At 40.9% G+C, this 26721-nt stretch overlaps 3 protein-coding genes across 8 annotated transcripts in view; 1 reads left to right on the top strand and 2 right to left on the bottom strand.

The window, feature by feature from the left end:
* Positions 1 to 3667, bottom strand: part of LOC308333265 (transient receptor potential cation channel subfamily M member 4-like) — a 32433-nt gene extending 28766 nt beyond the window's left edge. For 3 of the 4 annotated variants that reach the window (XM_080789539.1, XM_080789538.1, XM_080789540.1), the window contains exons 1-3: positions 3413 to 3667; positions 704 to 765; positions 394 to 571 (exon numbers count right to left, since the gene is read on the bottom strand). In XM_080789539.1, coding sequence (XP_080645665.1) covers positions 394 to 571; positions 704 to 765; positions 3413 to 3478 — 306 coding nt within the window. In that variant the 5' untranslated portion in view covers positions 3479 to 3667. The remainder of the gene's footprint in view (positions 1 to 393; positions 572 to 703; positions 766 to 3412) is intronic. The other variant, XM_080789541.1, reaches the window with a different exon arrangement.
* A 6611-nt stretch (positions 3668 to 10278) lies between these two features.
* LOC308333591 (chaperone Ric-8A) lies at positions 10279 to 18208 on the top strand (the record flags this gene model as incomplete). The annotated part of the gene is made up of 14 exons (XM_080790050.1): positions 10279 to 10368; positions 10666 to 10713; positions 11730 to 11747; positions 12059 to 12148; positions 12253 to 12517; positions 13135 to 13471; positions 13796 to 13928; positions 14115 to 14303; positions 14402 to 14496; positions 15002 to 15152; positions 15939 to 16034; positions 16504 to 16648; positions 17036 to 17315; positions 18067 to 18208. 14 exons carry the CDS (start codon positions 10279 to 10281, stop codon positions 18206 to 18208), a joined length of 2079 nt encoding a protein of 692 aa, XP_080646176.1.
* irf3 (interferon regulatory factor 3) lies at positions 14455 to 26188 on the bottom strand. Of its 3 annotated transcripts, XM_080789550.1 has the most exons (14): positions 25944 to 26188; positions 25453 to 25621; positions 25044 to 25215; positions 23657 to 23730; positions 23481 to 23541; positions 23265 to 23327; positions 22931 to 23149; positions 22558 to 22648; positions 22022 to 22305; positions 21566 to 21687; positions 20098 to 20282; positions 16489 to 16634; positions 15031 to 15143; positions 14455 to 14491 (listed from the first exon to the last, which is right to left on the bottom strand). In XM_080789550.1, exons 2-11 carry the CDS (start codon positions 25615 to 25617, stop codon positions 20169 to 20171), a joined length of 1365 nt encoding a protein of 454 aa, XP_080645676.1. In that variant the 5' UTR covers positions 25618 to 25621; positions 25944 to 26188; the 3' UTR covers positions 14455 to 14491; positions 15031 to 15143; positions 16489 to 16634; positions 20098 to 20168. The 3 variants fall into 3 exon arrangements, with proteins under 3 accessions (XP_080645676.1, XP_080645677.1, XP_080645678.1); XM_080789551.1 differs by lacking the exons at positions 14455 to 14491; positions 15031 to 15143; positions 16489 to 16634 and adding an exon at positions 18420 to 18702; XM_080789552.1 differs by lacking the exons at positions 14455 to 14491; positions 15031 to 15143; positions 16489 to 16634 and having other exon boundaries at positions 20144 to 20282; positions 22130 to 22305.
* Positions 26189 to 26721: the final 533 nt, after the last annotated feature.

Genomic DNA, 26721 nt, shown 5'->3' with positions numbered 1-26721 from the left:
TTTCTCTCAGTTTATACCAATGAGTACAGACAGACAGAGTGCTGCCATCATAAATCGGCTTCCAATTCTCCGACAACGGGTACCACCATTCAGACAAGCTGATCAGCATTATCAACTCTGTGTTAATTGAATCCCGAGTATTTACTATGTAGATGCGGTGTGGCCAGGATTTCAAGCAGGGCCAACTGTGGTAGTCAGGTAGGGTAAATTATCATTAAATGCTCTGTGTAATGAGCAGCTTGCAGACGTGTGTGTGTTGGTGAAATATACTCTCATTCTACTAACCAGGTCTAATGAGATTTTGCGATCCATTTAGAGGATTCATTTTCCTCACCCTCTCGGGGGTCTTAAAGCATAACCAATAATCTCAGTAATATGTTGAAATTCACCCACATAGCTGTGCCTCTTGCTGGTTCCCGCAAAATGCAACTCTCCAAAGGCATCGGTGGGATATTCAGAGGAGTGCTGGGCACTGTCCCAATGGTTGACGATGGCTGTGCTGAAGTAGTCGCCGAGAGCCACCGATTCATGGGCATCCCTCCGACCCCCACACTGGCATAGAACGCCTCTACTGATTGAGACAAACAGGGAAAAACATCAAAACATGATGTCTACGCAATTATAAAAAAATGCTGTATGAGCTCTAGAAACAAGTTTTATTTCCCTTTTTGCCATTTTCAGGTAGGCTATTGTTTATGTTTACCTGGAAGAATCTTCCACAAAGGTGGTGCACACTCTTTTCTTGATGAGTTTGGGTATCCAGCTCTGAGAACAGTTTTCACAGGTTATGGTTCATTACAGCACACTGCAAAGTTATGACATTTTCTGATGTAAAACATGTAACATGTAGTGGAGAACAGGGTAAGATGAGCCACCCCCTTTATCTTAAACTGTGTCAGCATGTGACCTTGCTTAAATCCATCCATCATTTACACCTGGCTGTGAAGTTGGGAAGCATATGGGGAAAATAGAAAACATTATTTGACACAACTTTTGTTTTGTTGAGGGGCGATAACCTCTCCTATGTCCAGCTTTTGGTGTGTGTAACCCAAATTTGTCCTAACAAACATTAAATGCCACTGACAATGAATGGACAATTTTGAGTGTTTGTGTTAACGGAAACATTGCTTAACAAACATTGAAGACAAAGGTGAGGAGTCAAATTCTGATTGGCCGGAATGAGATGATGTATGATTAAGCCCCTCACTTCACATGTGAGTGATTTAAAAAGAAATTGTAGGTAAAGTAAGTATACAATTTGCAGGTCAATGCAAGATTTCTCTACACGGTCAGGTAGAATGACTGCTAATCTGCTATATATCAAAGCTAATTTACGTAGGTCTAGAAATGTATACCACATCACATGTTGGTGATTTGCTAATGGATAAAGCCTAGCCCCTTTCGGGACCCTGGTTTACCTTTTCTGTATTTGGGGAGACGGTAACAAGGGTCCCTTGATGGTAACAACAAGGGCCCCTTGAATGTCACTCCCCATGGTATGCACCCATACAACTGTCTGGTTAGTGGTTGCGGACAACTATAACGTTGCTTGAGTGTGATTTTTCAAAAATGCGTCATCCAATTCACCTAGGTGAACATGTAAATATCAAAAAACTCCTGTGGAAGGGTCATCATATGGTACTTTACTTAACCCATTTAGGCCTGACGTCGAAATTAAAAAAATGTCTTCTATGGCTTTGCCTACTCATTTGGTAATCTCGTCTCAAACACTCCTGGGAACCCAGATTAGGTCATCATAGCCCACAGTTGGAGTTCTGGCTCATGGACTTATGTTGGTATTTTAACAACTGAATACAGCCTTACCACTGACCTGACCAGTAATGTAAACCAACCAGAATCTCAACTGAGAATACAGGTTCTGTTTCTTGGCCATGCAGTTCAAACCTAGCTGTCACCCTGCACTGAGCCACTATAGACCTCATAGACAGCAGCTACAGAACAACAGGAAAGCCCTCGATGCCCTTTTAGTGACCAGAATCAGATCCAAACTGATGTCTCACATTTTGTTTTAAATGCAAATTTTGGTCATGGGTGGTATGACCGACTTGGTACCATAGCCTAGGGGATATTTCTCATGTTATTTTAACAGACATAATAATAACACATCTTGCAGGAAAGAAGCAAGAGACCCAACTATTAGGGGACTAACTATTCAGACATTTCAGCAGTGAGGCCTGCCAGTCACAATGTGGGACATGGTCTCAATTTGTGGGACGCCTGAAAAGTCCTGGCAATGAGGGACTGTCCCACGCAAAGGGGGACATCTGGTCCCCCTAGGCAGGACATCGGAAGTCAAGGAAGAGAGAATTTGAGAGAAGATACATTTATATAACGGCGATTCACACAATCTCACCAACACTCAAGCAACATATTTGTCCGTGACCAGACAGTGGTACAGGTGCGTAACAGGGTGGATAAGATTCATGGGTGACATTCAAGGGACCCTTAATGTTACCATCTCCCCAAATACAGAAAAGGTAAGTAACCCTGGCTGAGTCATGAGGCCCATAGAAATGGTCTAAATATTATTCTAGACAAAAATGTTGGCTCTGGGGCAAAATGAACCCAATCATGCATGCGAGAAAAAAATGTAGTTGTATTTTTTGGCTTAGCTGGAAATGTACAATTAACTTTCTTGGTTGTTTGTTCTTTATTGTGTTTGCAGAAACATCTGCAAATATTACACAGTTCTGAATTTATTTGGTTTTATGTTGTTTCAATAACTGTTAAGAAAATAAATAAGACTATTTGTAAAATGTGTGTCAATTTACCCCTTGACTTGGATCAATTTACCCCCAACCTGGGGCAATTTCAGCAACATGACCACTTTTTATTATTTTGATGGCCCTTTGTCAACTCATCATTTCAATTGATAGAAGACATGAAATAAAGGTAGATGTTTAGATTTGACTGCCATGTAACTGCCATGTCCAGGACAACTTAACTTACGGTACTGAAAATTAGTTCATACAAACTAAAATAAAAAAAACATTTTCGATACGTTTGGAGCATAAATTATGATTGATGGTGTAGCTGCAGGCAGGGTTTTACGTTTGTTTATCCATATGTTTACTTTGGCGCAATGGTGGCTAGGTCACGGTGCACAGGGCTGAGTGAGGAAGTTATTACCTGTCATGTCCCTGTATTGGGCAACTCGCAACTGCCACTCTAGTTTTATAAAAAATAATGCGTAAAGAGTTAAATCATTCTTTGTAAATTCACTTGCATACTAGAGAGCATACACAAACACCAGCCCGCTGCCCGTACATTCCTGCCTGCCATATATTTACGTTTATAACTTTTCACAAACTAAGCATTCGTTCAAACTTCGTTGAAAGATATTATATTAACCGTCATATAAATAACTCATCTAGGCTAAATGACTGCCCACCTGGTCCTTGTCAGATTTAGATATTTTGCCACCGGCGGCGTCTTCTTCTGCTTCCTTGTCGCTCATGGTCTTTTTGGTGCCGTGAGTAAACCAAACGAACTTTAATATTCTATTGCATTTCCTGCTAAATGTTAACTGTATCGAGTATGGGTCCAAAACTAGTAAAATGACATTCCCTGTCGTTTTAACGCCACCTGAGCCTGAGACGGAAACGAAGGTGGGGAAGCGAAGCGCCGCATTGGGTGTGGTGGTTCAGCTGAGAATCTAAAGAGGTGAAGAAAACAGAAAAGTAACTTCAAAGAATCCAGATAGACAAACTTGGGAAATGGGAGGGACCATCCACCGTAGTCTGCTCTGCTCTGCGATGGTAGGCTACTGTACTAACCTAATTGGCTATACTCCAGCCATGTCATGACTCATGATGACTGCACTTGACAAAAAATAACAGATGGTAGGCTAATTAAAGAACAACACAAGCAACAACACATCATTAATAAAGTTAAATATTTAATTTACAATGCATTTAAATATTGGAACGTTTATATAATTTATATGGGCGCACAAAAAATATATATGAATAGGAATTTCATTCGGAAATATCAGTCAAATAATTCCTCTTGCGCAGAGCAGTACCAGTCTGTCTGCAAATGCATTAAAAGGACTGAGGGCCCATATGTGCCAAAGTGTTCCTTTAAGATATCAAGTCCTTTTCTTTTGGTCACTATCGACCATATCCCTGTGGATCATGAGCGTTTTTCGATTCCTCTTTTCCACTGGTTTTGCCAATCTGGTATAATGTGTTGGCCAAGTTGTGAAGCTGACAGGTACCAAGTTGGCATCCACGCGGGGGCGAGCGCTTTGGACGTGGCACTGGTACCACAGCGATGCTGTTTGAGACAAACACACAATAAAGAACAAACAACCAAGAAAGTTAATTCATACATTTCCAACAGCTAAGCCAAAAAATACAATATTCAAATAAATCACTGTTTCATCCATAAGATTTTGCATAAATAGCATTGTAGTTGTCTGAACACTTCAGTTACCATAAGGTAAATAAACATCTACTATAACTACACCATTAAGCTCACACTCAGGCCTACCTGCTTCTCAGAGCATCCATGTCTTGATGTTTTTCTTCTGAATGGAATGGGATAATCCTGAGTTCTGGAACATGGCTGTCTTGTGTTGCCCTTGAACTTGTGACCTCTAATGTCTGGGCACCGCTTTGTGAAGGAAGGCTCTCTGACTGTGTCCTGTAGGTCCATAAAGAATGAGACGTTGGCGATATACTTGAAGGTGTGTGTGTGTGTGTGTGTGTGTGTGTGTGTGTGTGTGTGTGCACGTGGTTGTGTGCATGTGTGAGAGTCGAGAGTGAGCGAGAGAGATATTATGGTAAGCTGTATGGTGCCATGGATTTCAAACCAAACAGGATAAAACGAGAGAGAGAAACAAGAGGATCCACGCACACAATGGTAAAACGGAGCTGGAAACAGACTTTATTAAAATAAGGCAAATCCCAACATGTTGGTCTTCAATTCTTTATCAGGGCGATGAAGACCGATTGAGATTGAAAATGTTTAGACTTGTTTTAATAAAGGCTGAGTCCTCCGGACCATTTTACCATTGAGCGCAAGGATCCTCTGTTTTTCTCTCTTGTTTTATCCCGTTTGGGTTTGACCCAGGAGAGCACCTCTGATACTGTTACTACCACTTGATTCTCCTGGGCAACTGGTTGTAGTGTGTTTTCCGTTGATATTTATTTTTTGTCATATATATCTATTTGATGTATTGTAGACCTGTGTGTACTAGGAAGTAAACAGTTGACAGGGTGAGTAATGTGATGATTGTGTTGTAGACATATCAGTTAGGTTAACCTACCTGTGTGAAGGTCTGAGTGGAGAGGCGCTGGTCAGGGGCACAATCACTAGTAGCAGTATGGCTATCTCCATACTGTGTTGGCCTATCGTGTAGAAAGAAATTAAATTAAATTAAATTCATGTATATTCTTTAAATCCACACAATTCTTATTTCATGCATATAGTTAAGTAAATATTTATTTTAGATAGGAGACAACCATTTGCACAACAAAATACATAACAAAATAATCATACATTTCCATTTCACTTTGAGTTTGTAGACAATTAAAATGGCAAACACGTGCAGAAGCTTACCAATAAGAAAAGACAAAATCCCACAGTGCGTCTCTGAGTGAAGTTAAGATCCTGCTGATGGTTTGATCTTTGAGTCTCAGAATCCCTCTCTGCTCATTTATAGGATCAGAGAGAAGGTTGTGGGTGTGTCTAGGAGTAGGAATTAGTCACTACACTCTTATCCACTCCCGTTCTTGCCATCAATCAATAACCTTGACATTTTTATTGCCTTTTTACAGGAGCGCTGGTAAACATAAACAACTATGTATAGTCTCAAACATCACATTGTAATTCAGCTTGTTTACATTGAGTAATCCTATGTTTGGTTCACCTTTTGCACTATACCCACACCCCCTCCCCTGTCTCTCTTTCACCAGCCCCCCGCATCTCCTCCAGAACTCTAAACTTGCTGCTGAGCAATTGTTCCAGAAACGAATCTCTCATTTCCATCACCTGCAGGAAGCCCTGCAGCCCAAAATAAGTCCTCCAAGCTTTTTCTTTAGCTTCCCATTTTTTCCTGCCCCTTCATCCCTTGAGTCACCCTTGCCGTCACCGTGTTTATTCCTGAAATGACCTTCAACAACACATGCACGCACGCGCACGCACGCACACACACACACACACACACACACACACACACACACACACACACACACACACACACACACACACACACACACACACACACACACACACACACACACACACACAATTTCCAGAATACATCATGTGTCTAGGACACAACAATAGAAGAAACAATCAGGTGCTGCTTTCAAGCCTGGTGTGTGGTCATATAGTAGCCTCTTTCCAGGAAATTGATCCATTAGGCTTTACCTGTTAATAACAGGTCCACAGGGAGCTAATGTCACATTTTAAAGTTCTCAGGTTGTCTGGTTCCACCTCCCTAACAACCCCCTCTCTTTCTCTCTCCCTCACAGTTTCCTGTCTTGCCTCTATTGTGTGTACCTTTCCTGTAACTAACATCTGGCCATGTTTTGCAGCCAAAATAGCACATTGAGTAATCATTGGCACGCATGTCCAACTGACCAAGACCAGACAGGTTGCCTTGTGGTTTTATTTTGATGATTAGGCATGGAGTCCCAGTTGATACTGAGCCCATATACTGTCTGTGTGCAACCCAGGATAGACATAGAACACTGGTTCCCAATCCTTTTTCCTTGGAGCCCCCCCTTCTTTACTGTACTGGTACGAGCTGAGCTCTCAACTACACACACACACAAGCACGTATGCGCACACACACATGGCGAAAAACACATACAGTACGCACACTTGTGTGCACGCATCCGCCTGAGTGACGGCAGACTGCTGGGCGAGCACTGGCTCTTTGGCATGGTCAGATCAGCATAATATGGAATGATATGGATGACTGGCCATATATGGAGCGTGCCTTGAGTGTACAGTGTTTGATGAGGTCAGATCAACATATGGAATGTCAAAATGCAATCCATTATTATTATTATTATTATTATTATTAGAACAGGACAGTTCCATATATGGAGATCTAAGGGTGGCAGCGGAGGCAATGTCTTGAGTGTACAGGGTTTGATGAGGTCAGATGAGGTCAGATCAACATACAGTATGTAATGATTTCTGTATTGGCCATATATGGAGCGTGTCACGAGGCGAGGTTTTGCAGGTGTTCACAGTAAACTGTGACCTACGGTCGCAATTATGATTTTGTGCAACATGTTTAACATTTTGGACTACCTCCAAACAGACAAGGCCTTGCTCATTGCTCCCCCAAGGGAGGGGCGGATGCCAGGTTAGGAAACACTGAGGTAGTTACAGTAGCTCATCGTCCACGTTGTGTGCTCACACTGCACACTCATTCTCGTAATTGAATGACTCTATCCATTCAGTCTGACTAAACCATCAGATCAAATCCTGTACACGTGCTGCTTTGCACGTTGTGGGAATTTCCAGAAAGAAAAAAAATTCCGGAACAAATAAACTCCAAATTACTAAGGCTAAATCTTAACACAAAACTCCTATCGTTTAAGTGTATTTCTTAACCGGTCTTGTTTAGTCAGCAGATTTAAATGTATTTATTTTTTCATACAGGTTAAATCCCATTGCAATAGATCTCTTTTTCTGAATGTAGTATTGAATGTAGTATTTATGTGTACCATTTATTTTATTCATGGCCTTTAGTCATTATCGCCTTATATAGACAACTTAAATGATGTATGTGAGACAATTTTGAACTGTTGGGCTAAATGTCCATCTGTCAAGTGGTTGATACAAAAATAAAGGATTTCACACCCCCCTCCCCAGGGGGCCCCCGACCCCCTGTTGAAAACAGTCAGTTTACGCTATATACCTTTAAACACCACATTCCCATACTTATTTATTTATTTGACACTGACTAACTGTTACTACCGATGTCATGATCTACAGTATTACAATTGATTAGTAACTGGATAGTTTTCTTCTGAATCATCGTTTCTGGGAGAACTCCCAGAACCATTTATCCGGGCTCCCTTCCATCCTTTCCAACAGAGCATCGCTGCATTCTGCAAACTGTGACCTCCACCAACCCATCCAGACCCAAACAGTAAAGCCCTAACCACACCAAAGGGATCACCATGCAACTCCTTGGGTCCAAACGGTTGCAAGGATTTAACGCTAAGACCGTCTTGACCCTTTGGTGTGGTTTGGGCCATTGAATTCCATGCATTGAATGACTAGGGTCAACATGGGTCAACGTGCAACAAGACATATCACACCGCATCCAGCATATGCGCCAGTGGATATTGCAGGTTTATCCCAGTGGAGTCATTCAAGTTCATAAAGGTCACGACTCTACATGCTCTGGTTTGTTATGAATCTAAGGTCTCAAGTTCCTATGGATTCTTCAAACGTACAAATTGACAGTTTCCTAGTATACTACTATGAGAGGACTTTGTCAGGACTTGTCTGCCGTTGCTCCCACTATCGTCGCTGACGCAGGGCACATCCTGTTGTTCAAAAGCTGCCCCCACTCCCCCACCCAGTTTCCTTTACCCACAGGGCATAACAGTAAGCATCCTGGCAGGAAGACCTGTCACACACTTCCATGTCACCCTCTCAGAAACTTCCATGTCACCTTTCTCACATGCAATATTTGACTCCTGACTCCGGAGTACCGGTTAAACCAAGGGGATGAAAGACACAGTTAATTGTGGAAGTATAGATTAAGTGTTCGAAGGAGATAGATGTACTGGACAGGGGAAACAGGTGTTTACCAGGAAAATATTTAAGAATATCAACAAAATAATTAATAAATATTTGTTTTCTTCCATTGTTACAAGACGTCTTTCCATTGGCACTACTCTGTTTGCGCTTCTGTTTGAGAGTGTGATTTAAAAACTTACTCAAGAGGAAACATTATAACACACCTGGTTGGTAAGAAATAACAAACGGGTTGGCATATAAAGATGAAATGACTCCATCTAGTGGAACTGAAGATTAAGGACATGCATATAATATGACTCCATTATGTCATTATTCCTTTGATTTAATTTAATTTTTCAATAAAATACATAAGGCACACGTGTGTGCTTGAAACTAGCAGCTGCAAAAGATAAATATTTTGGGGATCCTGCATCTCTTAATTAGGGCTGTCTGTCAATAGCTTCAATTAATACGGTTATGCAATAGCTATGCAGGCATTGTCAACAAAACCTTAATTGTTATTTTAGTGATTGTCAGGGGAGTGAGAGATTTCCGTTAAAGATGGTGGATATGATAACAAAAGAGAGAGTGTGTGATGGAAAATTACAATGTTTTTATCTTTGCTGTGCTCAAGTTGTTGCTTTTGTAGACAGAAGCATAGTTCAGTCTTATCTTGTGCATGTACAGTAAAAGAGACTGTATCAAGGTAAAGATAGGTCACAGCTATATGGTGTTCAAAATGTGCTGTCTGTGAGACACTGAGACACTAGTTAGGGCTTAGGGGGGTGGGGGTAAATATGCTGAGAGATAGAATTAAAGTCCATTAGTGGATTATAATCATAACCACTCCATGGTTCCTGTATCTCTAGGATTAGAGGGACGAAGAGAGAGAGAGAGAGAGAGAGAGAGAGAGACAGTGAGGGAGAGAGAGCGTTAGATTGCGTGCAGAACAGCCATTATGTATTAGAATTGAGCATATTTTAAAGGGAGATTTACACAAACAAGTGTGAGTGTTGAAGGTGGTACTAGATACTGTACGTCGTGGTGAACACCCGCTCATCCACATTTATCTGATAAAGGTAAGATTACATGAAGTTAACATACTGTATGGAGTGATAACGTGTGTGTGTGTGTGTGTGTGTGTGTGTGTGTGTGTGTGCATAATCCCGAGCAAAGAATCTGTCTTTGCTTAATGTCTGCGTTGTAATAAAAAAAAAGACTTCACAACATTCATAGGAATTACATGAGTGCTAGGTAGTGCATCCTTTTTACACATTTTTAATCGTGGTTAAATAAATAATTAATGAATGAAAAGCAAACAAACAGTCTATGTTGATGATGTTCTTATTGTTATTATGCTCAGTTTAGTGCCGTCTAAACACAGTTAACAAATCCTTCTGCAATGTTACTTTTGTTATGGCCGGGATTCACTTCCCCTATGTGTGTGTGTGTGTGTGTGTGTGTGTGTGTGTGTGTGTGTGTGTGTGTGTGTGTGTGTGTGTGTGCGTGTGTGCGGGTGCGTGTGCGTGTCTAGGAAGCATGGACTTGGACGTGGAGAAGATAATCCTATGCATCAGGGAGGGGAATGGAGGTGGCGTTCAAACACAACTACAGGAGTTCAATACAGAGGTCAGATGCATGTGTACAGTGTACAGTTGTACACACACACACACACACACACACACACACACACACACACACACACACACACACAGAGAGACACTGCAACCCAGATTTCTTATTTCCTCGCTCCTCACTTGAACCGGAAGTCATACTGGTGCACCATTTTCAGGAGTGAGGATCGAGGAGGGGGGATACACAAGAGCATCCTCCCAGGAAGACTTGCCTTATTCTATATTATTAGACCTGTAATATTCCAGACAATTCTTTGTATGATTACAAATATTTATAATTTGTTTCTTTTAGTATGCTCAGTGCTTCTTCTTCGACGTAGAGGAGAGGGACCGAAGAAAAGTAAGTATGGTTCACTAGCTGTAGAGTTAAGAAAAGGTCAGAGGGTCACTCAAATAGACAGGGTACATCCCCAGGAAGCATGAATCTGTCCGGCATGTTTCATGGCAACTATTGTCCATCTGCTTGTTACATTTTGAGATGTTGAAATTGTGGCCTAGTGGTAGCATGATTGGCATCAGATGGAAGACCATGCATGGGGGCACCAAAAGTATTAGGCGTCATTTTCTGGGTATCATGAAGGTGTACAGGTGAACCCATACGTTTTCAAGATACAGTATGTTGTTTAGTATCAAAGATGGGGACCAACCAAGCACCACCCTGAGAGCCCTGCTGCTAATGGGGCTAAAAAGCAAATACAAAACTGGAGATGGTGTCCATGTTGTGGAATTCTGGATCAACCCGTAATTATTGATGAGGCAATGGGAGTCTGAGACAACATTCTAGGTTGTCATGGTCATGCTTTAATGTACATGATATCATGGGGAGAAGTACAAGGAGCACAGCACAGGGAACAGACACTATTTTACTAGCTGCTTCAAGGACAAGCTGAACCATAACAAGACAGGCTGAAACCAAAACAATAGCTATAAGGACTAGTGGAGTATGGTCAAATATAAAGGATAGATATAAAAGCAACCATAATAACAACATAGTATAATGAATAATTATTCTGCAGTCACCCACCCCTCCCACAAAAGAGGCTCCTCCCACCCCACCCCTCCCCAAAGACATCATCTGTGATTAATAGTTCTGCTGTATCAGTTGACCCTGATCCCCTCTCCTTGCATGCTCAGGCAGATTAAGCGCAACCAGTGTTATTGAATTAGTGAACATACTGTACTATGTGTTGTGTCTTTCCTACACTCTCAGCGTTATCAGGAGCTCCTGTGAAGTGCTGTCATTTATTGCCATGCTGCTAATGAACACCAATATTGTCATTGCCCCCCCCCCCCCCCCCCCACCCCAACCCATTACATGCCATTGCTGACTGATAATGGACTGTCTGTCTTCTGCAGCAAAGAAAATTAGATGAGGTAAATATTGTTGTTGTTTACAAAACATTAACCTCAAAGAGCATAGTCACTGTCAGGTGCAAACCGGTAGTATCTTTTTTTATTTGATATATTATTTTTGCAAAGAATAATACCATGTTTTATACTTCCACAATATGTCGCGATGCAATGTGTTGAGAGCTTGTAGATGTGCTATTTCGTGAAGGTTTTGAGGAGTATTAAAACGGTTTTGGACATACAAGGTTTCTGCCAAACAGATACGATGAATTATGCAGGCCTATGTTACACACGCTTATGCAAGCCTTAATAATTGATTTGTCTCACATGATCAGTTCAGGAAGAATAAAGTGAGGAAGTATGTGGAGTCAGAATTTGACAGTGATGAGCATGACGAAAAGGATCACAACCTCATCCTAAGACAGGTACCTGATGATGTCACTTCCTCCTGTTGCAAAGTTTAACCAACAAAAAGATAAAAGATAAATTAACTAGCCCATAATATCAACTTTTCTCTTTGTGTCCTCAGAATTTAGCGGCTGTACTGGTGAGGTTCATTCGTGCAGGAGTAAAATCTCGTCTGCTGAGAGTTTGTCTAGTCACATTACGGATCCTCTCCAGGGATAAAAAAGTTCTGAGTCCCCTGCTCACCGACAGCGCTCTGCTAACACTGACCAGGCTGGCTGGACTGACCTCCAGTGACAGCGCTGAAGAATCTGAATCTGACAATTATGACGACATCATTACCGCCCTCGCTGAAGCTAAACAGGCACACAATAGTGATGACCATGAGGGTGAGATTAGGGCTGCAACTATCAATTATCTTCTTAGCAATCAATTACTTTTTTGATTGATCGATTAATCAGGAAGCAATTATTATTTATTTATAGATCAGCGAATCAGTTAACTAAGACCTACCTAAAATAGTGAAAATAGATAATCTACAAGCACGGAATGTGTTGCTTGTGTAGACGTATTGTGAGCTTGTAGATAGACTATTGTACATTTTTGTCAACACTAACATACCCAAAATATTATTGACTATTATTCGATAGTAATCATTATAGAGTGTTTGTTCTGTAATACAATTTCCATTTGTCAGCTTCAATTTTATAGTGTTACAGTTCCAATTTGTCTGCTCATTTCATTCTGTCATATCACTTCCAATATCATGTGTTTAATCTGTATCCTGTATAAGTTCTCTCTCCTTATTGGTATCAATCAACAATTGGTATCTTGACCTGAAATTGCATTTATGTTTACCGGTAATCAAGAGCTGGAGAATCACCTGTTACTGAACAAACTGTGTATACCAATGCTACGGTACTATCAGAATATAAAGCAATTTAACACTTAGTTTGGGTTTTTTTAAAGAAAAAAACATCCGTTTGATTAACTGTTGCACCCCTAGGTGAGATGGAAGACGGTGAGGAGGATGACGAGTGCTTTACACTCGACGCAGACGCCAAGAGTGACTTTAGCAACAGCAACAACGGAGACCCGGAAGGATGTGGCGGGTGTGGTAGCCAACCTGCCAGTTTCAATGACACACAAAGGGGCAGCAGCAGCAACCACAGGGCCTTGGAGAGAGGGAGGAAAGACCGCCGAGAGAGCAAGAAGGACGAGGAGGAAGAGGTGGATGAGGACAGAGTGACAGCAGAGGAGGAGCTGAGGAAGGAAGCGATGAAGGTGTTGTGCAATATGATGTACAACAGCACCTGGGCCCAAGAGAGGTTCAGCACCCTGAGGTGGGGTCATGGGGCCACACACACACACACACACACACACACACACACACACACATGCAGCCTGCATCCCAGATTTATTATTTCCTCACTCCTCACTTGAACCCGAAGTCGTACTGGTGCACCATGTTGTGTTTAGAGGACTGAGGATCGAGGAGGGAGGATACACAAGAGCATCCTCCCCAGGAAGACTTGCCTTATTCTATATTATAATTAAGCTATATTCTATCTTATTGTAATATTCCAGACACGGACGTCTCTCACGACCTTTCACTTTGGTATCATGATATTACCTGGCTGCCAATTAACGCCTTTCCTTTTCCCCAGGATTCTGAGTGATCTTACAGAAAGCCTGTCTAAAAGCGCCTACCTACCACCCTCCAGTGTTCAGTTCTATGAATTACGCCTCATGTTCCTCATGACTGCACTGCGGCCTGAACTGAGAGTTCAGCTTCAGCAGGTTATATATTATTAAGTATATTATTAAGTATTCTTAACACTGTATCAACTATAAAGTCGTTATAAAGTGTCAATCTGCTATTTTTTTTAAACATGGCATATAAAATATTTTCAAATGGGGTCCGCAGACAAATACGTATCAATTCCTTTGACATGAAAATGTTCTCTCCCTGTTGTATTGATCCAGGCAGGAGGGGTGTCCATCCTCACAGCGACTCTAGAGCATTGTCTTGAGATAGAATGGAAGAACCAGTATGAGGCGGTTCTGGGTCCAGCAGTGGCCCCCATCTCTTTCGAAGCATCTCAGCGTGCTGTAGAGATCCTCAAAATCCTCTTTAACATCACCCACAGCGCTCACAATCAGGAGCTAGAAGCGGTCAGTGGATTTCTAACTGAACAGGGGTTTAATTCTCAGTTGCTGTTAAGTATGGTGGTTTAAATCTAGTTGTATGGTGGCTTTACCTTCTTTCTCAGGAAAACGCAGATCTCTACCGACACCTAGTGGCAGTACTTCGTCTCTGCATGATGAGGCCTTGCGTGCTGACAGACGACACTGATGAACTGCTGGGGTGAGAGAGTGAACAATGATTGAACATGGGCGACATAATCAATGAGAGGTTTATGATATACTGCCAGATCTCTGTGGCAAAGGGTATTATCAATCTCAAACAGTACAATTTGGTTAGATGAAGGTTACATCAAAGGGCTTGTCGACACCTCAGGTGGCACTGTCCTGTCTTGCCAGAGCCTAATTAGCTATCCTTTGTCGTATGATCCACACAGTGGTGGAAAGTAACTACTGTATGTACTGTATTGTGTAAAGGTTGAGGGTTTTTTTTATATATTAAATGTTATACTTTTCTACTCTACTAACACCTCAGAGTCAAATACAATGTACTCCACTACAATTATTTTATATCTTTATTTATACTAGCATTGTAGATTTTGATTAGTAATAGTGATACATTATGTATTGTTATAGGTTAAGCTACCCAGCAGCACATACAAATAATGCATTTTTTGTTATGCTCCTTCCTATCTGTTCTCCTTGCATGGCCCCCCCGCCCCCCATAGCCACACAGTCAACCTGCTGTCAGCTGTACCTCTACAGTGTCTGGATGTGTTGTTGTCTACCCCCCCGGCTCCCGACTCCCAGCAGAGCGAGGGGGTGAACATGGACTGTGTTCTCCTCCTCCTTGAGTTCATGGAAAGACGTCTGGAATTGGTGAGGTTGGGCAGAGAGTGAAAGATTAGAAGATGTATTTAGGATGGGCAACAGTAGAAGATGGAGCAAAAAATGTAATAAAAATAAAAAACACCATCTGCGTTGCGCCATACATAGTACATACAGCTTTTGTTGCAAAAACAGAAAGGCAGGTAGCAGCCAATGTGAATGGGCAAGCTATTTTACTGCAGTATATGACACAGACACTCAACCTTTTTAACTTGGATCCCCAGTTTCAACTTCTCTGTTGGGTGGAAACCTCATTTGTCCAAAACTGTTACTTTTCAGGATTCCAATTCCAAAATAGCAAAAGTAGCAGATATAATGTAAGTCTCCCGAGCCTGTGGATCTGCTACCCCTCTACTTCTGTGTGATGCTTTATAGCATGATCAAGTAGATGGAAAAAATCCCAAAAGTTAGAATATGGAGATAGGAGGTTTGTGCCTGACAGCAAAGATATGCATTGGGGCATATGAAACTGGGGGTCCTTGACTGGGATCCATCGCCTAATGATTAAGCCATTTGGCTTATCTACACTATCAACACAAATCTATACTGTGTACAAATAGAACCAAATCGACCCACCTGTTAAGGGTCCATTTGGTTCTCTTTGCTCTATTGACATACAGTACATGTCTGTCTGTATGTCATATGAAACACTACACACACACTACAGAGCAAGCACACATATTTAGGGAACTTGTGTGTATAATATGGAGGAATGATGGGCGAATATTGAAATAAGACAGATGCGTGTTGTGTGTTACATGTTTGTCTGTCTTTCAGGAGGACAAGATGAAAGAGAATTTGACCCCTGTCCTCAACCTCCTGATTGAGAGCTGCCGAGCCCACAGAGAAACACGACGCTACGTCAGAAACCATGTAAGGCAGACAAAACCACACAGCCTGTCAAATAGACTCAGCTTCACTGCAGTGCAGTGACAGCGTTTTTCACATTCAACTTCAATACATTGGTACATTAGGTTGTTGGAGAGGACCGTGGGCAGAAAATGGACCGAAATATGGGTTATGGGGTGCAGGACGGTCTGACTCTGTACAGCCTATACAGCTGAGGCTGTTGGCTGAGGATGTATTTTTCCTTGCAGTCCAAAGCGACACTGTGTGAGCTTGTAAGTCGTCTTATTTCCGGCAAATCGGGATGCTAGGGTTCAAGAGGTTAAAGAGAAACACTATTTTGGCTGTAATATATCAAATGGGGTTAGAACAAATATACTGTGTGTGTGTGTGTGTGTGTGTGTGTGTGTGTGTGTGTGTGTGTGTGTGTGTGTGTGTACACTGTATACACAGTATATAGTGAATTCAATTGCAATCCTACCCTGGCTTTCATCAGATCCTGCCCCCACTGAGAGATGTGTCTGTGAGGCCAGAGGAGGGAAGTACAGTTAAGAGCCGTCTGATCCGCCTCATGACCCACGTGGACACAGACCTTAAACACTGCGCTGCTGACCTCATCTTTGTTCTCTGCAAAGAAAATGGTGAGACCATCACTCACAGCAAATACAGTACCAAAAATTCACTGTACAGCTCCAGACAGGCCTCTAATGGCTTTGATCACATTGATCACACGTTGAAAACACATTAAAATCAGAACGATTTTTTTTACCGATTTGTACGTCATGATTCCATAACCCGCGGTTCAAGTTATTGGCAAACACTGATGTGTCCTCGGTCCTCCTGTCATAGCGCCACAATGAAGCCAATCTGAAACAATTTGGGTGGAGGTTCTTCCTTGGCCTACTAAGAGTGTGTGTGCAAAAACATAATCCCTGCCCGCCCCGCCCCGCGGCCCCATTCCGGCTTGGCGGACATAGTGACCACTAGAGTTTGTGCATGTTTTCTCAAGCACCACCTTTTCCCTCTAGTGGGCCGTTTCGTCAAATACACGGGCTATGGCAACGCAGCAGGCCTGCTGGCCACCAGGGGCCTGCTGGGAGGTGAGAGGCCAAAAGGTTCCAGCTCCACGACCCAGTATTCCAGCGACTCAGACTCAGACACAGAAGAATACCGGCAGGTCAAAAGCCGCGTAAACCCAGTAACGGGGCGTGTTGAAGCGGAGCAGCCGGACCCCATGAAAGGGATGACGGAGGAAGAAAAAGAAGAGGAGGCTGAAAGGCTGGTCACGCTTTTCAGTAAACTGTCCAGGTCAGTTTTATACTGAGGAAGCTTTTATATTAGAGATACACGCCTAATAGACGAGACTCCATTCATTTACTGCATGTACAATTTGTTGGTAACTGGAACGCTCGTCCCAAAATCACGCTCGCCCCCATGTTTTGAGCTCTTCCCCAGCAGATGACTATTCGTCCCACCTGGGTGAAACTCTTGCCCAACTAACTGTTCCGAGCTCGCCGGATTTGACTGGGGCGAGTAGACCTTGTTTGCCAGACATACGTGGGTCTGACCGTTCCGACGTCTTTCACCAGAGACGAGCTTATTTTGGGGCAACCGTTTTTTGTATTCAACTTGTTTCTCCCCATGGTGATACAACAATCCTTAAATGGAATACGTGGATTAGAGATCCATTTAATAAGCGAATATTGGTTATGTAAGTAATACATCAGTTAATATCCATTCCATATACACCTACAGTATGGGCTCGGTAGTCGGTAGTGCTGTAATGGGTGGCACATTGTGCATAATACCGTTTATAAAATCTTCATTGAAAAATAGCTTATCTACAAGCTCATGTGTTTTGAACTTGAATATTTTCCAAAGTTCTTGAAGATGTTCACCTACAATGACATGCCCAAAAAAGGCACACCCGCGGGTTCAAGTTGTTAACACGAAGGATTTGTTTTGTGAACTGTGTCAAAATTAAGGCATAAATTGGAGTTGTACTGTTTATGATTATTATTACTATCTTATTTTATGGGCTTATCTGTTGCGTTGGCAGGGAAAATATTATCCAGCCAATGAGATTGGATGCAGAAGGAAAGCTTGTTCCCATGTCAGGCTTGAGGAACACCTTGCTGGCTGAGAAAGAAGAGTCTGGCGCCGACAGTGACACAGAGGCAGATGAACGCCAGCAGGAATGACTTTTATCTACTGTATGTTTTGTTTTTGTTGGTTCTTTTCTTTTTTATATAAATACCCTATACTGTATGTATATAATAATATGTTTCTTTCAGTATACAATACTTTTGGTTACTGTTTTATATAACTGTTCTTTTAAAGTTATGGGTAGAATCTAAGGAAATGTTTGATGCACACAAGAGAAAATACAAAACATTTCAATAATACAAAAATATTTGTTTTATTTGAATACAGACTCGATGTGTAACACCAATCTGATTGCAAAACGATTGAAAAGTGGTTGAGGACCACCCCATAAGAAAAGGCAAAGTGTGACAGACATATGAATTGACCAACCACAGACCTCCTTAGACCAACCGCGGACCAAACAGTCCATGTTACAGTCCAGTCAATAAGAGGCTTCCTGGCCTTTTTCTCAGGCAAAAGCTGGACACACTGACACAGTGGTTCTCAAAGTAGGATCCAGGAACCCCCAGGGATCCTTGGGAGATTTTGCCTATTAAAAAAATATACAAACTTGCAATGCAACACGTAGTGAGCTTGAAAGCTTGAAAAATGTTGGAGAACAACTGATTCAGACGCTACACCATTAGACCTACTGACCACACGACACAAATCTTAAGAACAAACTGTATGTTATAGTAAATTAAGCTGTTTGCACACAGGTGTGTTTTTTTGGCCGAATATCGGAGTGTACTGTACTGTCACACCCGAAATCATCATATATACAGTTAATGTGTGTGTGTTAAGTTGCGCAACAGTGACACTTGGTGGTGAAAACCAACCAAACGCGTGCTCGGACGGACCCAGACAGCCAGGGACACACAAAGCTCTGCAATGGAGTGGTCAAAAATCGACCTATTTTGACAGTTATACGATATACATACCCATATGTCTAGTGGGATCTAGTGGAGTGATAGCCATTAGCCTACTAAATGGTAAATGGTGCATTTATAGCGCCTTTATCCAAGGCGCTTTACATAGTGCATCACATTCACCCATATTCATACACCGATTGTGGCAGAAGCCATGCAAGGTACCAACACATACAGCACATTGGGAGCAATTTCGGGTTCAGTGTCTTGCCCAAGGACACTTCGACATGTAGACAGGAGGAGCCGGGATTCGAACCGCCGACCCATAGATCATTGGACGACCTGCTCTACCTCCTGAGCCAGTCGATACTTTTGGATCCGCAAAACGCACCAGTGTGCAACCACCTTTATCTGAAATGTGAATTCAATAATGTGGAATCCTTTCAGCAAATTGTCGTGTCTAGTGTCTACCAAGACTGCAGTTTAGCTGCTAAACTGTACTGATGTTTCTTTTGGTAGACATGACAATTTGACATACAACAAATATATTATGCCGTAGTGTTTGTAAATCTGCTAGATTGTTTATTTTTTAAATGCTTTTTGCTATGTCTGCTAAATTATTGTAGGGTGAAATCATCCATCACCATTAAAATTTAATTTTATGTGTAACTGTTTCCAAAGATCCTTTGTATTAACTTGAATGATTATAATGAGTTTCATATATAGGGTGGATGAAAAGAAAATACTTAAAATATGTTATTTGAGAAAAGTGCTTTTTGTAAGAGTTTGTTTTCAGTTTGTTTTCTTCTTATTATAATGTAGTGATACTCTTGAGTTGATGACATGAGTTAAATTTCACGGCTACAATATTGTCATTTTATGAATATGTCATTACTATCATACAGTTCTTTACTGTTTCTTTTCTGCTGGAGCCAGCACCAGCAAGTTTTATCTTTTCGATAAGTTGATTTCACTGTGCTTTACATTTGTTAAGTGGTATTGTAATTCATTAATCTATTCTATTGTCAAATTAAATATTGTAAACGTGTTGATCAATAAAATGAAAGTAAAACTACCTGAAGAAGGCATAGGTAGCATTTGTAAACTTGTCACTTTCAGTGAGTCAATTCAAGCACTATCAGTTGCTTTAACACAGTTCCATCATCTGCTCTAGGGAGATCTGCAGGTCCACAGACTGCAGGGAGGAGGCGCCACCTTCCACAGCAACACTCTTCAATAAATCCAGTGATGTTAGCACCACCTATGGAATGACAAGCAGAGAGGATAGAAGAAAGATAGATGTGAAAGTGCATGCAATGTGCACGTGCATGCATGTGACAGTGAGTGTGTATGTGCGCGTGTGTGTCCAGGGCCATAAGCGATGTATTCATTCAGACAACCTTTAAGCAACATATTTGGGTTCTTATAGCAGTACTTAACTTTTTGCTGAATTAGCCCCATCTCTCCAGATCAGTATAAATATAGCAAACACAATGAAATAACATCTGTTTTAGATCACATCCTCAGTCATATACGGTACAATGTGCTTGTTTTTAACCACAATTCAGGCATTTAGCAGACGAGCCTCGTATTTTAAGTCTCAGAGCGACTTCAAATAAGCAAGGTAAATAGTCACATAAATAAATTGTGATAAATAGCAAGTATAAACCCTAATATACTTTGTTGACCGGAGTCCCCTAGGCCCTAGGGGAATATACTTGGTCCCCTGCTTCTTTTCTCTCTAAATCAAATCTCTTTGCGGAAAATAGCAGTTCTACAAAATGTAATTTTTTTATGACATGTCCAGAATAGTAGTATCTCAAGACAAGAGTTCTGCTCACACAATTTTCAAATGCTTCCGTCTGTGCAGGTTAACGGAAGCACTGAAAATGCAAAGAAATTACAGCATGTTCCTCTCCACGCTTCCATTTAGTCTTTGCAGTCATGTAGATAAGTCCTACTGTAAATAAAATTAGTTATAGCATATATCTAGGTTATGAACGGAAACGACACACAGATGACAGCCCCCATTTGCCACTTTCAGTAGGTGGAGTTACACTGTCTGTGTACTGTGTAGCATTCAGATTCTGGAAGTTACCAGAAAAGGGACACTATATGTAGTTAAGATATATGCAAACAAATACAATATTTACTATGACTATACTTATTACTCACCATTTTTGTATTTATCTAAACTCTAAAGCATAGTCTGTGATTTATTTGATTTTCGAGGAAGCCTTTTGATTCAGTTGATTTTAGAACAGTATGAAAATCCACTTCCTTGATATAGCCTACTATACGTAATCTGTGATTTGTTGTCAAAGTTGTGTTTTAATGCAAGTGGATAGATTTGAAAAGTCTAGCTGAAAATAGTCCATGGATTTATGAGTGAAATGCACACCTTTCTGACTTATTAACTGATGTTTAGCCAATATTTACTAACTTTTACCATCAATCTACATGAAATCTATGTAGGATATTATGGCTGAAACTGTAAATAAATAGACAATGGTGGTATGGTGGTCCTTTGAAAAGCTCTCGTACCTCCACCACGATTAGTTTCTTCTCCAAAGGCCTGTTTTCTGGACATGGCCACTTCTCTCCCAGACAGATATACAGGGAACAGGAAGGAGACTCTTTTCCTCCACGAATGAAGTCAATTATTCCTAGAAAGACAAGACAACACATTAAGATACTAGTTACTTTATATGTAAACAGATCCACCAACACAATACCTGCTCATTTGCAAAGTAGTATTCTTGAACAGAAGAGATAGTGTATACAGTACATCCAACAGCCTAGGTGCTAGACAAACAGATCAACAGCAAAAACTAAAAATAAATCTGCACACTTGTTCTCAACTCCTCTTTTTTATTGCTTCTTTTTAAACATTTTGATCTCAGTCGATCAGAAATTACAAATTAGTTACATTTGAAATGAAGATCGACTGAGCTCAAAACTTTTGCATTCTTGTTTTTTGCAAATGCTTATTCTACTAACCTTGCAAAAAGTCCTTGAACAGGTAAAGTGATTGGGGCTCTTTGGACATGTCCTGTGGCGTTTCACTCTTGTCATATTTGCAGAGGCTCCAGAAGGCATGAGTCTTACCCTGGCGCTGCCCATAGACCGAAGGGCCAGAGATTCCCACGTCCACAGTACCCAGTGATTCCAGGATTTGCTGGGTGAGTCCGGTCTGTATCTGATCATGTATGTCCACGGGGCTTGGCAGAGAGACCAGGGTCAGGCCTGAGACCTGATCATAGACTGGCTCGGTGAGTTCAGGCCTAATGTTGAGACAACATGATTAGACTTCACATACAGGTATATCCAAAGTTTTGAGAACCACTGTTGTATTATGCAGGCTTAAACCCATGGCTAATGCAATTCTGAGCTTTGAGACTAACTGGAACACTTGGGGCCCTATTTTCCTCAGTGCTAAACCCCTTATCCCTAAACTTCTTTGCCTTTTTTATAATTTTGAAAATATTTTTTGCATATTTCAAATAGCCGATCTACAATTTTGATCTGTTCTGTACCTGTAGACTAGTCGGAGTCCAGCCTCGTTTTGCACCATCCGTTCATAAACCCTCGCTCCTCTGTAGAAAACCGACACCTTGAAGTGAGTCTCTGGGAACACAAATAGTAGAAGATACATATGAAATCACAGTCTAGAAGGGTTTTATGTAAGCAGCTGTATTCTTTATGATGCATTTATTCACAGGTGTGAGGGACGTCAGCATGTAGTATCCAATAGCAATATTGCCAGCCAGGCAAATCATTGTATTGGCTTTAGGAAACTGTGGAGATTGTAATACCCTTCTGATATAGTCACACTTTTCTTTTTGGATGAATTACATTTAGAAATGGATAGCAAATGGATCATATAGTAACATAAAACCATAAACTTACTAAAATGATCTCCATCCATGAACTGTTCCACCATCTGTGGATCAAATGCCCCTCCCACCGCTCCATCAACTGGATATGCTGGTTGCTCAGGCAACCCGACTCCGCCAACAGCATCCTCGTATGCTATTGGATGCTGTGGTTGCTCTGGCAACACGTGTCTGGCGATCATGCCCTCAATTTGTTGTGGTTCAGAAGGCAAGTCCAAGTCAGCAATGCCAGCTATGGAAAAGTGGAGGAAATTAAATAATGACTTCCAAGAAAGTACCTTGGATGCACTTGTTTACTGCTACTGCTCTCAGCAGACGAAATTGATAAATACTGGTGATAGGTTTACCTTGTTCAATATTCAGTGCCTGTAGACACTGCTGGAGAATATCCGAGTTGATGGTAGGAAGGTCTGTAATGGGGTTTACATTTACAACATGATTAGAAATTTCGCGAACAAGACACTTCATTAGACACTTCATATTATGTATGATACAAAGAAGTGTCATAATGAAAGACATAAACAGATGTTACCAATAGTAACCAAGTTGATAAAGACTATCACCTTGAATAAATATGTTTTCTTCTGGCATGTAGATATCATCCCCAGATGTCATCTGGTCGGTCTGGACAGACACATTTATTTATTTGTTTGACTGTTGGCTGCACAGTCAAAACATTCCTCAAATGTCACACATTGTAATTCCCAAAGAAAGACATTCCACTCCAGTATTCACTTACTTCTTGTACAGGAAACAAAAGGTTTTCAAACAAGCCTGGATCGTCCTGCTCCTGAGATCCTGCAGAAGAACATGCTATGAGGAAAAAAATCAAAGTGGTTATTTTTTAGTATAGTAAGTCGATATAAGCTAAAATATATCCTTATTTTATTTTTATCATCTTTTTTTTTTTTTACTATTAGTTATTTTTTAAACCCGCCTTTCTCGTATTATGTACTTGTTTTCAGTAAAGCGTCTTTGAGTACTTGCGTGTATAAGCGTGTATAATTCTGATGCATTATTATTATTATATGCATGTTATTCATCTATATGACCCATTTACACTTTAGTATATATTTCACTTGGTTTGTGTAAATGGTGAAAAAGCAATAGGCCTATTGTTTAATCCAGTAGCAAATATGTAGGTGAAAATAATACTGACAAGTTGTCTGACTGTATGTGATTTTTTTATTCATCCTCTTTGTTAATAATAATAATAAATAATAATAATTCTAGAATTGTAGAAGAAAATTGTATACATGTGGCTTATATCGTTACCAGCAGCACTAAAACATGCATGTTTAGTAAATCCGAACCAAGAGGATGATTCAAAAACATAAAATGAATACAGTTTCAGTGATCATTTTAAAGTGCAATCTGTTTCTGTGGATAACCGAGATGCATTTAAGACTGCATTAGCTAAGAATGGGTGCTATATGGATACAAATATATCTAAAGTAGCCTATCCCTGGAAAATCAATAAGACTATGTAACAATCTCTCCTGCTAGTGGCCTGCTGGGAGGAGCAAACATTCACTAGAACAAACACAACTGTGTAACTTTCTGGGCATATTAACACAATGTCCAGGTCAATGGTATTCCCTTTTAGTACAGAAAATCTATGGGAAATACAACCTCAATCTAATTGCAAAAAAAGCAAACTCAGCTGATTTTGCATCTTCAATATATCCTGAATAACAGAAAATAATCATCACATTTGAGCAAGTTGCTATGGGAAAATGTAGCCCAATGAGTGTTTTTGTGCAAAACTAATGCTTGGAATGGCTTCAGCATCATGAAAACTCCCTAGTTTGATATGTCACATGCTACTTAAAGGCTTTAAAGCATAAGGAAATTTAGAAAATATTGCCTTATAATAGGATGTCAATGGTGGCCATACTGTACAGGCCATTTTCAACACTTTCCCCTCAGACAATTCCAGGCAACTTCTTTTCTGTTATTCAGGATATATTGAAGATGCAAAATCAGCTGAGTTTGCTTTTTTTGCAATTAGATTGAGGTCAAATGACATTATTACTGGACTATTTAAACGCCCCATGGTGTGTGACTAGTCCACAGTCAGAAGGTCAAAAATGGTGCCTTCTATGGAATTCCTGCTGGAGCCTCACCTCCCGGGGATGCCTCTTCCGGCCAGTGGAACACTTTGTGGGGGTTAGCAGCGTCGTTCTTGTTGTCAGATACCAATTTAAAGAGCTTGGCACGGAGGGCACTGCGGAAGTTCCTCTTCCAGACCGACGGGTCACCGTGAGCCTTGCCATTACCACTGACCTCTGCCCAGGCCTATAGAAGGAAGATCACGAAGGACAGAAAGAGAATGAACACAAGGAAGGATTTAACTGGTCTGCTGACATCAGAATTACAGCATACCATACAGCAAATGACATATCAACATATCAATACATCAAGCAACGAGCCTTGATACAAGAGTGTCACATTATATGATGTCAAGGCTGATGTGAAGTCATGTGAAGGAAATCATGTTATTGACGTATGACACAATAGGTTACTTTACAGTACCTTAAAGATTAGCACATCAGTGCTTGAGGCATCCTGTCTCAAAGCATGCTTCCATGGGATAGAGAATTCTGTATGCTCTGGATTTGTCCAGGCAACCCCTGGGTACATCCCACTGTTAATCTTTGTCCGTAACCAAGGAACGAGGAGTGGTTTGGAATGGGACATTTTTCTACAATGTCAAAAATCACCAGTCAGAAATGTCAACTAGGTTCTTATTTGACACAACATCAACTTTAAAGAAAACTGCTGATATTAAAAGTTGGCTATTCACCATGAGGATATTAAATTGACAGTTCTTGTTTCCGTATTGTCAATAAACTGCAAGCAGTTTAAGGATGAACTATATACATTTTGTTTAAATCAATAGGGCAAAATGTTAACTTTACTACTACTACTACTACTACTAATAATAATAATAATAATAATAATAGGCAGCAGTTGCGTTAAGAATAAATATACCGTACGTCTAATAAATAAAATACTTTTCCTACCTGCGATCGATAAAGCTTCCTCCAGGAGGTGCGTTCGAGTTATTCTACAGACTAAACAGACAGTCGTTGACTCGTTTCCTGAATCAAAAATCTGCAATGTGATACTGATACTACTACTTTGTATCTCTTAATTCTTATCAGCTGCACAACGGCCCAACAGTAAGTTTAATGTCCTCAACTACAGCTGGTACAGTACACTCCTTAAGTATCGTTCAATGGAGCCATAGGCTACTAGTCTGCTGGGTTTTCTTGGGAAACTCGACAGTTTCGTTTTCCAAATCTAATACGTCACCACAGAGAAGGCATTTCCCTGAATGCAGGGTGTTGGGGTTGGTGTTCTCATAACTGTTCTGTCAAGTTAAAATGTTCAACAACCTAACCGTCAATTAAGCATTTAACTTCCCGGTCATTGGACTTCAAAATAACAGCTAAAACTACACTAGACTAGAGTATAGAGCAGTGCTTCTCGTGCTTCTCAAGTACTCAACCTTTTTTATTGGAACCATTACAGACACTGTCTGTACTCTGTAATGGTTCCAATAAGTGGGTTCCAAATGGACCCTGTCTGTCAGACAGGGTCCATTTGGAACCCAATCAAGGAAGGAATTAAGTGGAACTCAGAGGGTCTGAGATTCAGAACCACTGGTCTGAATTCTGTTGTATAATAATATCATATCATGAATTGACCAATTCATATAACATAGATTTTTGTAGATGTTTGGGACGGTGCAAAAATGTCATTAAAAGTATACATACACGCGTTGTGTGGCAACTGGCA

The sequence above is a fragment of the Protomyctophum bolini genome (assembly GCF_963924005.1).
Source record: "Protomyctophum bolini genome assembly, chromosome: 18".
Taxonomy (NCBI): Eukaryota; Metazoa; Chordata; class Actinopteri; order Myctophiformes; family Myctophidae; genus Protomyctophum; species Protomyctophum bolini.
This window is presented reverse-complemented; position numbering and strand designations above follow the sequence as displayed.